Source organism: Bombina bombina, chromosome 3, assembly GCF_027579735.1.
Source record: "Bombina bombina isolate aBomBom1 chromosome 3, aBomBom1.pri, whole genome shotgun sequence".
Lineage (NCBI taxonomy): Eukaryota > Metazoa > Chordata > Amphibia > Anura > Bombinatoridae > Bombina > Bombina bombina.
In genome coordinates this window covers 370126699-370139198 of record NC_069501.1, presented here as the reverse complement: position 1 = coordinate 370139198, position 12500 = coordinate 370126699, and the positions used below count along the sequence as shown (strand labels likewise).

Sequence of the window (12500 nt, the reverse complement as noted above, 5' to 3'; positions counted from 1 at the left end):
CACATTTAAGAAGCGTTGGACCCGCTGACTTTCGGCCGTTTGGTTCCTCTGATTGGATAGCCCTGGTACCTGCCCTGTTGGTACGTGCCCTGACGTTGCCGCTGTGTCTTACGGGCGACTGTGAAGGTCCTGTGCTGTCTGGTCTGGCACTCCGGTTGTGCCGCAACATCTGGTGAGAGGCTATTCATTAGAGACTTTGGGTCTCACTCTGCTACCTCTGTCTAAGATTTTACTGCTCTATGTGGTGCCTCTATCTCTCCATTATAGATCTCCTGCGAACCGATATCTGCTAAGAGAGCTGCCTTCCATCGTCTATGACTGCATCTCATGTATGGTCCCTAGCGCACCTCCCGTGAGGATTCCTCTATCTCATCTGTATATCCCACATTTAAGAAGCAAAAACTGCTACTGTTTTCTTCTCCTTCACCTCAGAAGTGGTGAGACCAATCACTCTGACACTCACTCGTTTGGGTTGATTGACATTCCCTGCTCTAGCGCAATTGGTTGTGCCGGAGCAGGAGGCAGCAATGCACAAGAAACTTCTTGTGCAACATTAAAGGGATATCAAACCTTAATTGTTTCTTTCATGATTCAGATAGCGCATGCAATTTTAAAGCAACTATTATACATTTTTATTCCTTCTCTTGGTATCTTTATTTGAAAAGGCAGGATTGTAAGCTTAGGAGTCAGCCCATTTTTGGTTCAACACCTGGGTAGTGCTTGGTGGCTACATATGGCAACAGTTTTGCAAGAATGTTATCCATTTGCAAGAGCACTAGATGGCAGCAGCCATGTAAATGCTCCAGGCACCTACCTGGGTACCTCTTCAACAAAGAATACCATGGGAACAAAGCAAATTTGATAATAGAAGTAAATTGGAAACTTTTTTTTTAAAATTGTACGTTCTGTCTGAATCACAAAAAAATAGAAAATAAAATTGAGTTTCATATCCCTTTAACAAATTTACCCCATAGCACCCTTCCTATCCTCCTTTTCAAATGAAGGAAATGTAAAGCAACTATTGACCAGCAAGCCAGTGAGAGCAGCAGTCCTCTGGTATCCAATGTGGTAAAACTGCCACTCAGTAGTGCTACAGTTTTTGTTAAACAATTACTCATGTTCCTTAAATAACCTTCTAGTGACAAAAGCAATAAGACAAATTGCTTTATGACTATCACTTGTGAGTACAATGCTTACAGGTTTCATTTATTGCTCTCATAGATGCCAGTTTAACAAATTCCCAGGATTCATAGCTGTGATAGCACATGTTGAAGAGACTGAATTGTATGCCAAATCTGCATATATTCTGCGTAGGTTTTTTTTTTTTTTTCAAATGACTTTGGAATTCTGAATAATAACTTCTATTTATATAAAAAGGAGCATGCTTAAACATTAGGAGCTAGATTACAAGTGGCGTGCTAAATTATTATTTTTTGTTTGCGTGCTAAATGTGCTCAAGTGGGGCCGGGTTTGAGCATGTATTACAAGTAAAAAGTAAGCGTGCAAGCAAAAGACTCAGGCGCGCTAACATCAGGACTTCAGATATCATGACCGTGTTAACATCTTCTCCCCATAGACTGCTATGGGGCATGCTATAAAAAAAACTATCAGTTATCACTTGCACGCTAACCCTACACTGCGCTAAACCAACTGCGCTAAATCCGAAGGTGAGTTAGAAATACTTTACATTCCTATGTTCTTTACCTAGAAGAAAATGTTCTTTTTCAATTATTTCAATTTAAAACATTAAAATTAATTTAAAATGATATTTCATGTTTCAGGGTATTTATCTAGAAAGGGCTCAAAACTTTTATTTTTATATATATATATATATATATATATATATCCTGCCACCTTTGATTTCCTTTCTGGCACAATTGAGATCCCGTGCAGTAAATCAATCATTGTTGCAGGAATCTACCGCCCACCTAGCTCCCCTGTGCATTCCCTTTCTGACATAGGCCATAACCTTAGTGAAACCATAGCTCAAAACTCAAAAAGTTAAATTTTGGTCTTTGGAGATTTTAATATTGATTGGCTGAATCCTAAAAACAATAGTTCTTGCTCACCATTTAAGACTTTGCAGCTAACACAATAAATCTCCTCCCCAACTCGCATAAACATTAAAAACCATAACCACACCCTGCTCAATTGGATTCTCTCCACTCTCCAAACCCTGCAACTTCCCTTAGAAGTAGCAAATTCCTTTAACAATTATTTTGTCGGATGCTCCACCACCCTGATTGACAAACTAATAAAGAGCACGCATCCTGAAACTACAAATCCCAGAAATGCTATTGAAGCTCAGTGCGCCGGCAATTGCTAAACCTGTCACAACCCTAATTAACGAATCCTTGGTGTCTAGATACATACCCAAACTTTGTAAGACTGCAAGAGTAGTGCCTATCCATAAAAGTGGTGAGTTAACCTTGGTTACTAACTATCGCCCAATATCATTGCTCCCAGTATTGTCAAAAATCTTAGAAAAAAGCGTCCATACGCAACTACGTGAGTATTACCAACAATCTAACTATCTGACCCCTGTTCAATCAGATTTTCGCCCGAATCACTCCACTACAACTGCCCTACTAAAAGTTTGCAACAACATTTAAACTGCCATGGAACAAGGAGACCTAACTGGAGCTATTTTCTTTGATTTTGCAAAGGCCTTAGACACAGTAGACCACGACATACTACTTCTCAAACTAAAAAACTCTGGTATTGCTGATCGTCTGCTAACCTGGTTTCGATCATATGTATCGGATCGATCACAGTATGTCTCCATTTCTGACAGCGACTCCCTCTCCCAGTCACGTGTGGTGCTCCCCAAGGTTCCATTCTCTGCCCCCTACTATTCACATTATTTATAAATGATCTTCCAAATGTCTGCAAATCCTCAACTGTACAAATGTACGCAGAAGACACGGTAATCTATGCAAACAAATCCGATCTGCCGCAGCTTAAGGTAGTGCTTCAAGACCAGTTCACAGAGGTAGAAAAGTGGATCTCAAAAAACAATCTCTTCCTAAACACTGACAAAACTGTCACAATGATCTTTGGAATGGTACCTAAATTACACAAATTACAAAATTCCCATCTACGCATCAAAACAAAATCAAATTGCACACTGACCGCAGTCATCTTTTTTAAATACTTGGGTATGTTGTTAGACCCCAATCTATCTTTTGGCCTCCACATAGAAAAACTTGCATCTAAACTCTATCCAAAACTAGGTGCCCTATACAGAAACAAATCCTGCCTCAGCCCTACAGTAAAGGAAACGATTGTACAGCAAATGCTGATGACAGTCATGGATTATGGGGATGTAGTATATGCACCTGCACCACAAACTTACCTTAATAAACTTAATACATTGTATAACTCATAAAGAAAAAAGTGTATAATGATACACACAACAGGGCGCTATAAAATTTCCCAAGAAAATTAAAAATATATGTACACACTGTGCTAGAGATAAGTAGTAACAATATTACACACTGAATATTAATTGTCAGTCACAATAAATACTCAACATTAAACAACAAAGAAATAAAAAATGATTAGAATGATTAAAATAAAGTCCATATATTTACAGGGATAATGTCCAATCAAATCAGATACTTACAAATATAGAGTCCATAAATTAGACAATGTATAAAAAAGCTGGTCTGGGCCTAAGTATTCACGCTGCTCCTTCAAATAAGGTGAACTCCAATGTTCCTAACAATAAAAACTAAAAAAGACAAGAGGAGAGAAGCGCGGACTGAAGTGTAGTATTAACAGTTTATTATTTAAAAAACATACGGTTTATAAACACTCACAAGATGCTCATAGTCAATGATCGCATAAAAGCCGACTGCTATATGCCTCCTTGTATCAGCTCCGGATACCTCTCTGTATGTAATTTCAAAGTACTGTGATCCGATACACTCACGTTATAGAAAATCCTTCCAGCTAGGAGTCAAACAGACCCGCTCTGCAGTCGCGGGTATGTTTTTTAAATAATAAACTGTTAATACTACACTTTAGTCCGCGCTTCTCTCCTCTTGTCTTTTTTAGATTGTATAACTTTGTAGTTACAATGTAACTACAGGACCCACCATTGTGACTTGCTAAAAGAATTAAACTGGCTGTCGCTGGAATCCAGACGCACCCCCATCTTTCCAGCCTTGTATTTAAGAGCTTTTCTGGAAAGCTCGCCTCCCACCCTACCTGAGCAGAATGCTCTCCCCATCTGTTCCCACCTCGCATAACCTCCGATCCAGTACCACACATTATTTAGTCTGCCTGCAACATGCACAGCCCTGGGTGCAAAAACAGCACTCTCAGGAAGCTGCACCATCCACAGAGCCACAGGCAGTGAACCCCAGACAGGTCTGGGTGCACATCCCAAATGGGTAAATTACAAAAAATATATACGATAATATAGCACACAGAAAAAGTCCAGCACTCACAAGCTCACAACTAAGATAAAAAGTAGCAATGGAAGAGTTAGTTACCGCATCTGGCCAAATGGCACAAGCCCAGGTACCACGTCAAGGTCTCTTCCAAAACCTGGGTCCCTAAACAGCCACACAATGCAGGCTCACAGTCAAACAAACTGGGAAAAAATGAAGGGTGCAAGGGTTTATGTAATCTCCCTAGACATATACAAAACACGAAAGGGGACAGCACTCTCAGGCCGGACCAGGTACACATCCCATGACCCTGCAACATGCACAGCCCTGGGTGCAAAAACAGCACTCTCAGGAAGCTGTACCGTCCACAGAGCCACAGGCAGTTAACCCCAGACAGGTCTGGGTGCACGTCCCAAATGGGTAAATTACAAAAAATATATACGATAATATAGCACGCAGAAAAAGTCCAGCACTCACTTACAAGCTTACAACTAAGATAAAAAGTAGCAATGGAACAGTTAGTTACCGCATCTGGCCAAATGGGACAAGCCCAGGTACCACGTCAAGGTCTCTTCCAAAAACTGGGTCCCTAAACAGCCACACAATGCAGGCTCACAGTCAAACAAACTGGGAAAAAATGAAGGGTGCATGGGCTTATATAATCTCCCCAGACTACAGATAACATAAACCTGTGCACCCTTCATTTTTTCCCAGTTTGTTTGACTGTGAGCCTGCATTATGTGGCCATTGTTACTTTTTATCTTAGTTGTGAGCTTGTAAGTGAGTGCTGGACTTTTTCTGTGTGATATATATATATATATATATATATATATATATATATATATATATATATATATATATATATATATATATATGTTTATATGTATGTACTGCATATGTGCACATAGATATTTACACCAATAAACACATAAATACACATGTATACACATACATACACACATACAGGTATACATATTTAGACATATATATATATATATATATATATATATATATATATATATATATATATATATATATATATATATATATATATATATATAAACACACACTGGATTCCTTTCCAGTCAAACACCTTGCCGTATACCATATGCCTTTTAAAACATTTTTATTAATTTTAATATATTTATTTTTTAAAACTGTATGTATGAATGTAATTTTATTTTAATATGTTTTTGATGTGTTTTGTGAAACTTTTACCCTTACACTTTACTTAAGCCATGCTTAATATTCTAGAGCAGTTTCGGCTTTCGCTCGAGCACAACCTATAACTTTTGACTTGTAATATGCCTACTAATTAGAGCAGTCACAATATCTTAATATCTATTGAAAGTATAGGTTGTGCTAGAGTGATGTCGGCCGTGCTAACCATTCTTTGGTAAATGGCATTTACCTTGGATTTGTAATATCAAGTTGTGTGCAGATGTTAGCACCGTCCAGCGCTATAGCTAATGGTGCTATAATTAGAGCGCTACTTGTAATCTTGGCCTAGCTGTTTTATTGCATAGAACGGTAAAAGTAATAAACTTAAAGGGACATTAAAGTTATTTGATTTTTTCTGAGTAAAAGAGCGCATTTTAAAGTGTAGTGCATTTTTTTTAAAACAGATGTTTCTGTACTGAGAAAAATTGCTGAGATTTTTACTTAATGATCTGTGTGTTTCTATCCTATGCACAAGCATTGCACAAACATAAAGAATTAAGATGTTAACTCATTGTTCTGGAGTGAAAAGAGATTCCTCTCAGCCAGAAACAAACTGTAAGGCAATTCATAAGCACCATTCTCATTCTGACAAAATATAAATGTGTAAACATAAATATATATACACATATATATATATATATATATATATATATATATATATATATATATATATATATATATATATACATACACACAAACACACAATCTATTGTGCAAAGTTTTTTTTAACTTGTAATACAAAGGAAACCCTACTAGCGCAAAATGCTTAACTCTAGCGGATTTTTCGCAATCACAGAAAAAAAATACCTCAGCTCTTGTAATCTAGCCCATATTATGTAGCCATCAACCACCAGCCAGCTCTAATAGTGCATTACTGGTCCTGAACCTCTGAATATATACTTTTCAACAAAGGATACCAAGAGAACTAAGTATATTTGTTAAGAGAAGTACATTTAAAAGGCTCTTATAATTGCTTTGCTACTTTAAACAAAATATTAACAAGAAGACATATATAAACATAGTACTGTGTACAGAAGTAGACTTACCAGTAGCCTTCGTTTTCCTTCAAATTGTGCAAGGAACGTTGCCAATGATCTCTTTGGACTATCTACAAAAGGTTTTGTTACAGGTTTAGTAATCCCTTCATTGTCATTTTTACCACCCTTTTTATTTTTCTTAGTACGGTCCTTTTCTGGTTTAGTCTTTTTCTCCATTTTCTCTTTTTTAGCTTGTTTTTCTTTCTTAGGAGGTTTATCAGGCTTTTCATTTTTCTTTTTCTTTTTTTCTATTTTATCATTTTTTTCTTCCTTTTTTTGATCTTTTCCTTTTTTCTGTGGAATATTAGAATCCTCTGTACCCTCTTCCACATACGATGTAGTAGGCTTCCTGTTATCAAATTTATCCTCATATTCGTTGTTTAGGATTTTTTCTGTTGCTTTCTTTTTAGGTGTCTTTGGCTTTGAAGGTTTCTTTTGGCTTGGCATTGTATCATGAGAACTGGTATCCTTTCTATCTGTGTGATTATCTGTAAACCGTGCTGTGTTTTCTTTTGTATAGATCTCTGTTGTAGTTGTTGTAATAATGGGAGCCTCTGTATGGGATGCGTGAACCATTGGTTTATTTGTTCTGCTTGTAGAAGCAAACTGCCTATCTTTGTGTCTGTCTGTTCTCACAGGAAAATATTGGTTTGGCATTTCTGCCTCCCTTGTAGTTACTTCAGTTTGAGGAGTGGTATAAATCTTGGTAGTCCATGTTTTTTGAGTTGTTGGTAGTACTGTTGTAGGAACTGTTGTTGGTGGTCTTGTAGCAGTTGTAAAAATCCGGGTAGTTGCCTTTATTGGAGGAAGTGCCGTTGTTCTCAGTGTAGTTGATGGTGTTGGTGGGGTTGTTGATTTTTTTGTCATCTTAACTTTAGAAATTCTGGTTGGTTGTACAAATTTTTTTTTAGGTTCCTCTTTCTTTGGTGATAATTGTACAGTCTCACTAGCCTTTGTGGGTTTTGGACTTCTACCACCATTGCTACTACTGTTCTCTCCATCTTCTATTACTTGTCCCTCAACTCCGGCTGCTTTACATTTTTGGACAAATCCTTTTTGCCTGAGTTTTTCTATTTTTCTTATGGGACTTTGGTCAACAACTTCATACATAGCTTCTAAACGTACGGGATAAGGATATCTTTCCTCAACTTGTAAAGTCTTTTTAAGCAGAACCATACCAAATTTTCCTTTTTCAAGTTTCAGAGAATTCATCATCTTTGGAACAATAGATGGATCAAGTTGCTGTTCCAAAATTTTTCCTTCATTTGTAATTCTCCTAATTGTGCCTCCTTCTTCGCCTTCTTCATGGAATAAAACAATCTGCTGGATATGTCTCTCTGCAAGTTCACAGTATACATCATTTTTTAGAAGGCTCATCATAAGGCGGTAATAGCCATCTGATGCATGAGGTGCTGATATAACCCAAACCCTATTTTTTCCAGCAAAACTAGCAAGGATGTTAGGTGAATTGGAAGTTGAATGAAAACGTACCATTCTTGAACGTGCAACTGTTGCACTATCATCCTTCAACATTCTGATCTGGGTTTTTTTGACAGCAGGCCTTTGCCCTTCCTGTAAATTTGTCCTTGCTGGGACTTGACCGTCACCCCTTAGCATACCTTGGGGACGGGTCCTTTCTCTTAAGTCCTTGTTTCTTCCGACACCAGTGAACCTCCTCTGTGGAAGTCCTGTCTTCCTTGAAAAAACATTGTCTGAAGCACATAATAACCATACGCCTAACAGAATTGTTAGACGTAAAATAATAATCCAATTCATCATGCAATTATCTGTAAAGAAAGAAAAATAAGTTTTCTGTGTAGTTAATTGATTACTTAATTTATTAATTAATACTGAAAGAATCAGTGTTAGCTTAAAATAATTTATGTGTTTTTATTTTAGAACAGTTTGTTAGGACATATTTTCTTTATTACAAATCTTTTTTTTCTACAATTCATCCAAAGAACGCTAATTTTTTAAACATAATTTCTTTTTCTTTTTTTTGAGTACTGACAAAACACACACTGATATCATCATTCAATCCATAAATTAGGCAGAAGAATTGAATGTTTGCATTAAATATTTGTTATGCACAACTGCATACTTCCTGAATACTTATTTTCTTCATCTAAAAGAGGCAAAGGTATCTTTGTCTCTAGCGCTTTATACAACACTGCACATGCAAAGTCTGTGATGTGCTCAAGAATCTGCTCTGATTTGGTAGCGCAAATGCCTGCAGCCAATCCAGAGCTGATATGGAAATGCGCCAGAAAGAAGAAATTAAAAAAGGTTTTCAGGAAGATATGTAAGCCTAAAAAACAAGCCATTGCTTAAGCTTCACTAAGCAAAAAGTGTTATTAAATGAATAATGCAACTTAAAAACAAACTAGTTAAAATATAGATAAAATTTAACTTAACATACACATCTCAATTTTTTCAACAGTATAAAAATATACTTTTACATAATTTACATATTTTTGAATTTTCAATTTTCTATCTATCTATCTATCTATCTATCTATCTATCTATCTATCTATCTATCTATCTATCTATATATATATATATATATATATATGTGTGTGTGTGTGTGTGTGTGTGTGTGTGTGTGTATATATATGTGTGTGTATGTGTATATATATGTGTGTGTGTGTATATATATGTATACACACATACATATACACATATATATATATATATATATATATATATATATATATATATATATATATATATATATATATATATATATCATTCATTCATTCATTCATGCAGTTTCATCATGCAGCATACAGTGATACCTTTATTTTTAACTAATATTAACTAATATTTGGAATATTATTGCTATAGCTGTATCTATCCTTCCCTGTCTGTCTGTTTATCTATCTGTCTGTCTATCTATCTATCTATCTATCTATCTATCTATCTATCTATCTATCTATCTATCTATCTATCTATCTTTCATCTATATATTTATCTATCTATATATCTCTGTCTGTCTGTTTATCTATCATCTATATATCTATATCTATCTGCCTGTCTGTCTGTCTATCTATCAATCTATCTATATATCTATCTATCTCTCTATCTAGCTGGATTTTAATAAATACATGCAGCAGGATTTAGAATTTTGTTTTTCAAATAGTCGCCCAGTTGCTCTTATTAGATTTTTAGAAATATTGTAACTCACATTATCAGCATTTATTTCTAATTGCGACCTTTTATTTTACCTCCTCAACCTTGATTAAACATATTTCTGACTCATCTCAGTTTTAACCCTCCCCCAACATTTTTTTTGCTTTTTCCTCACTACATCTGTATTGGTTTCCTGTAATCTCTCTGTAGCCTCTGTATCAAGGCCCTGAGAGCAAATATTGTAACGTTTCTTGTCTCACTTTAGTGTCAGCTGTATCAATATGATTAAAAAAAATATAGCAGCAATCGACCATATATTGTAACAGCATCATTGAGTGGGAGAAGAAAATCACTACAATGGAAGGGGTTAAATGCCTTTTTTCCCTGCTAGGCAACACATGTACAAGACGAACAAACTGTATCTGTTAAGGAAAGAAAAACAAAACCATAACTTCACTAACCTTCGTTAATAAACAAATCAAATGAACATGTTTCACCAACTATAAAAGGAATCATTCATTCAAAATATATGCAATAAATTGTCGTTTTATAACTTATCCCACCCCCTAAATTGTTTTTCCAGAATACGCCCATATAATCTGAAACGTTGTAAAACATTATAAATGTTAAGTAACTTACAGTAATTCTAATAGACCTAAATTTCAAGATTTCATATTTGCATCATGACAGAATAGATAAATCTAGTAATGTGTATATATAAATAAAAATATATCTGTCAAATGTTTCTTAGCCTAAAAGTAAATTAAAAATCTTTCATTTTATTATGCTAAAAAAAGCCTACACATATATATTGTGCTAGAATCTGGAAGAACATCATTTGAGGAAAACCTTAAGTTAATTTAAAAAAAAAAAAAAAAAAAATTTGATTTTATATCAATTAACATATTAAAAAGCAGTTACCTTTATCTGCCTGTTACACATCCATTTTCAAGAGTCCGCTATCCAGTTAATGCATCTGTTCTCAAAATTCCATAACTTTCAGTGTCATTTTTGCAGTTGGTCCTTTGTTTCCCAAAGAGGATGGTTAAGGATTAATATTTTCCGTTCTAAAGGAAATTACATAAAAGGTCTTTAAGGGAAGTATTTTTCCCCCGCCTTCTTCCTTCTTTATTTCCAACCCAATTTAAATATTACAATTTAGCCTTAACAAGAAAAGTTTAAACACAGATTTTACTCTCCAACCAAGTGAATTCACAAAACAGCAGCAGACGCTGCAAGTCACAGAAAAAAAACTTTAGCAAGAATTTTAACAGATCAGCACAACACCGCCTCCAACCCAATGAAAACAGGGAGGGAGGGCTATGAGATGAAATTTCTAAGTGGCTGAGACATTACACATCATCAGAAAGCAATCTAATAGTTGTAGAATAAAGTCAGCAATTTGTATTTAACTTTCTGTTCATTAGATTTTGTATTTTTTATGGTGAACTCCAAAGTATATGTTTTTAAATGTGTTTAACACTAGTATACAGTTTGATTATACAGTATATGTATACAGCATATACTGAGGCACACAGTGGCTCCCTTTTACTTATATTCAATATTAAAAGATTTGAAATATTACAGCTCTAACAAATATATCAACAAATATTACAACGTTAATATTTGCATAATTTTAATAATGAGTCAAAAAATATATATTGTCTGTCTGTCTGTCTTTTTTTCTATCAATATATCGTAAATAGAGATACTGGAGAAAGTTTTTGATGAATTTTGCAAATTGATTTTAATTTGACTTTCAATTTGAAATGCTTTTATTTTTTGCTATAGTATCTCACACTGTGGGGTCGATTTACTAAATGTACAGCGGATCATGTCGGCCCGACATCGCTAAATGCCGACAGCATACGCTGTCAGCATTTAACATTGCAAAGCCGCCCCCTCCAGATTCATGGCCGCTAGCAGGGGGTGTCAATCATTCCGATCGTATCTAATCATGATGATTTCTGTCTGCCACCTCAGAGGCTGCGGACGAATTAAGGAGCAGCAGTCGTAATCTTAACTCCTGATTCCGGCGAGCCTGAAGGCGCATGCGGAATAAGCAGCCTATAATAATCAGCCTATAAGCCTATAATCTCAACTAATCATAATATTTCTCAGACTGCTGGCTTTTATAATAAAAGAAAACATTGGAATTGACTGCATTAGCCACAGAACAGAGAACCATTTGATATTTTACAGTTTAATAAGGCACTTATAGAGGATGCTTTTTTGCAAACTCAGGGTAAAAATGGACAGTAGAAATAAAGGGACAGTAAACACCTTGTAATCATAAGACATTTCTATTGTCTTGCTATATAATAACATATCAGTCAAGTCTAAACAATTGTAAAGGGATATGAAACCCAATCTTTTTTAGATTGCTTAGATAAAGCATGTGATTTTAAACAACATTCCAATTCACTTCTAATTTGTTTTGTTCTCTTGGTATCCTTTGTTGAAGAAGAATACATAGTTAGGCTATGGAGCTGCTGATTGGTGGCAGCAAATACATGCTTCATGTTATTGGCTCACCCAATGTCTTTAGCAAGCTCCCAGTAGTGCATTGCTGCTTCTACAACAAAGGATACCAAGAGAATGAAGCAAATTAGATAATAGAAGTAAACTGGAAAGTTGTTTTAAATTGTATTATCTATCTGAATCATATGTTGTTTTCATGACAAATTAACATCCTTTAACTGCAATAATTTTTCAG

General features: G+C 35.4%; 1 protein-coding gene across 1 annotated transcript in view; it reads right to left on the bottom strand.

The window, feature by feature from the left end:
- CCDC80 (coiled-coil domain containing 80) overlaps nt 1-11017 on the bottom strand; it is a 200664-nt gene extending 189647 nt beyond the window's left edge. The window contains exons 1-2 of the mRNA XM_053706502.1: nt 10706-11017; nt 6665-8442 (exon numbers count right to left, since the gene is read on the bottom strand). Of these exons, the coding sequence (XP_053562477.1) occupies nt 6665-8434 (1770 nt within the window). The 5' untranslated portion in view covers nt 8435-8442; nt 10706-11017. The remainder of the gene's footprint in view (nt 1-6664; nt 8443-10705) is intronic.
- Nucleotides 11018-12500: the final 1483 nt, after the last annotated feature.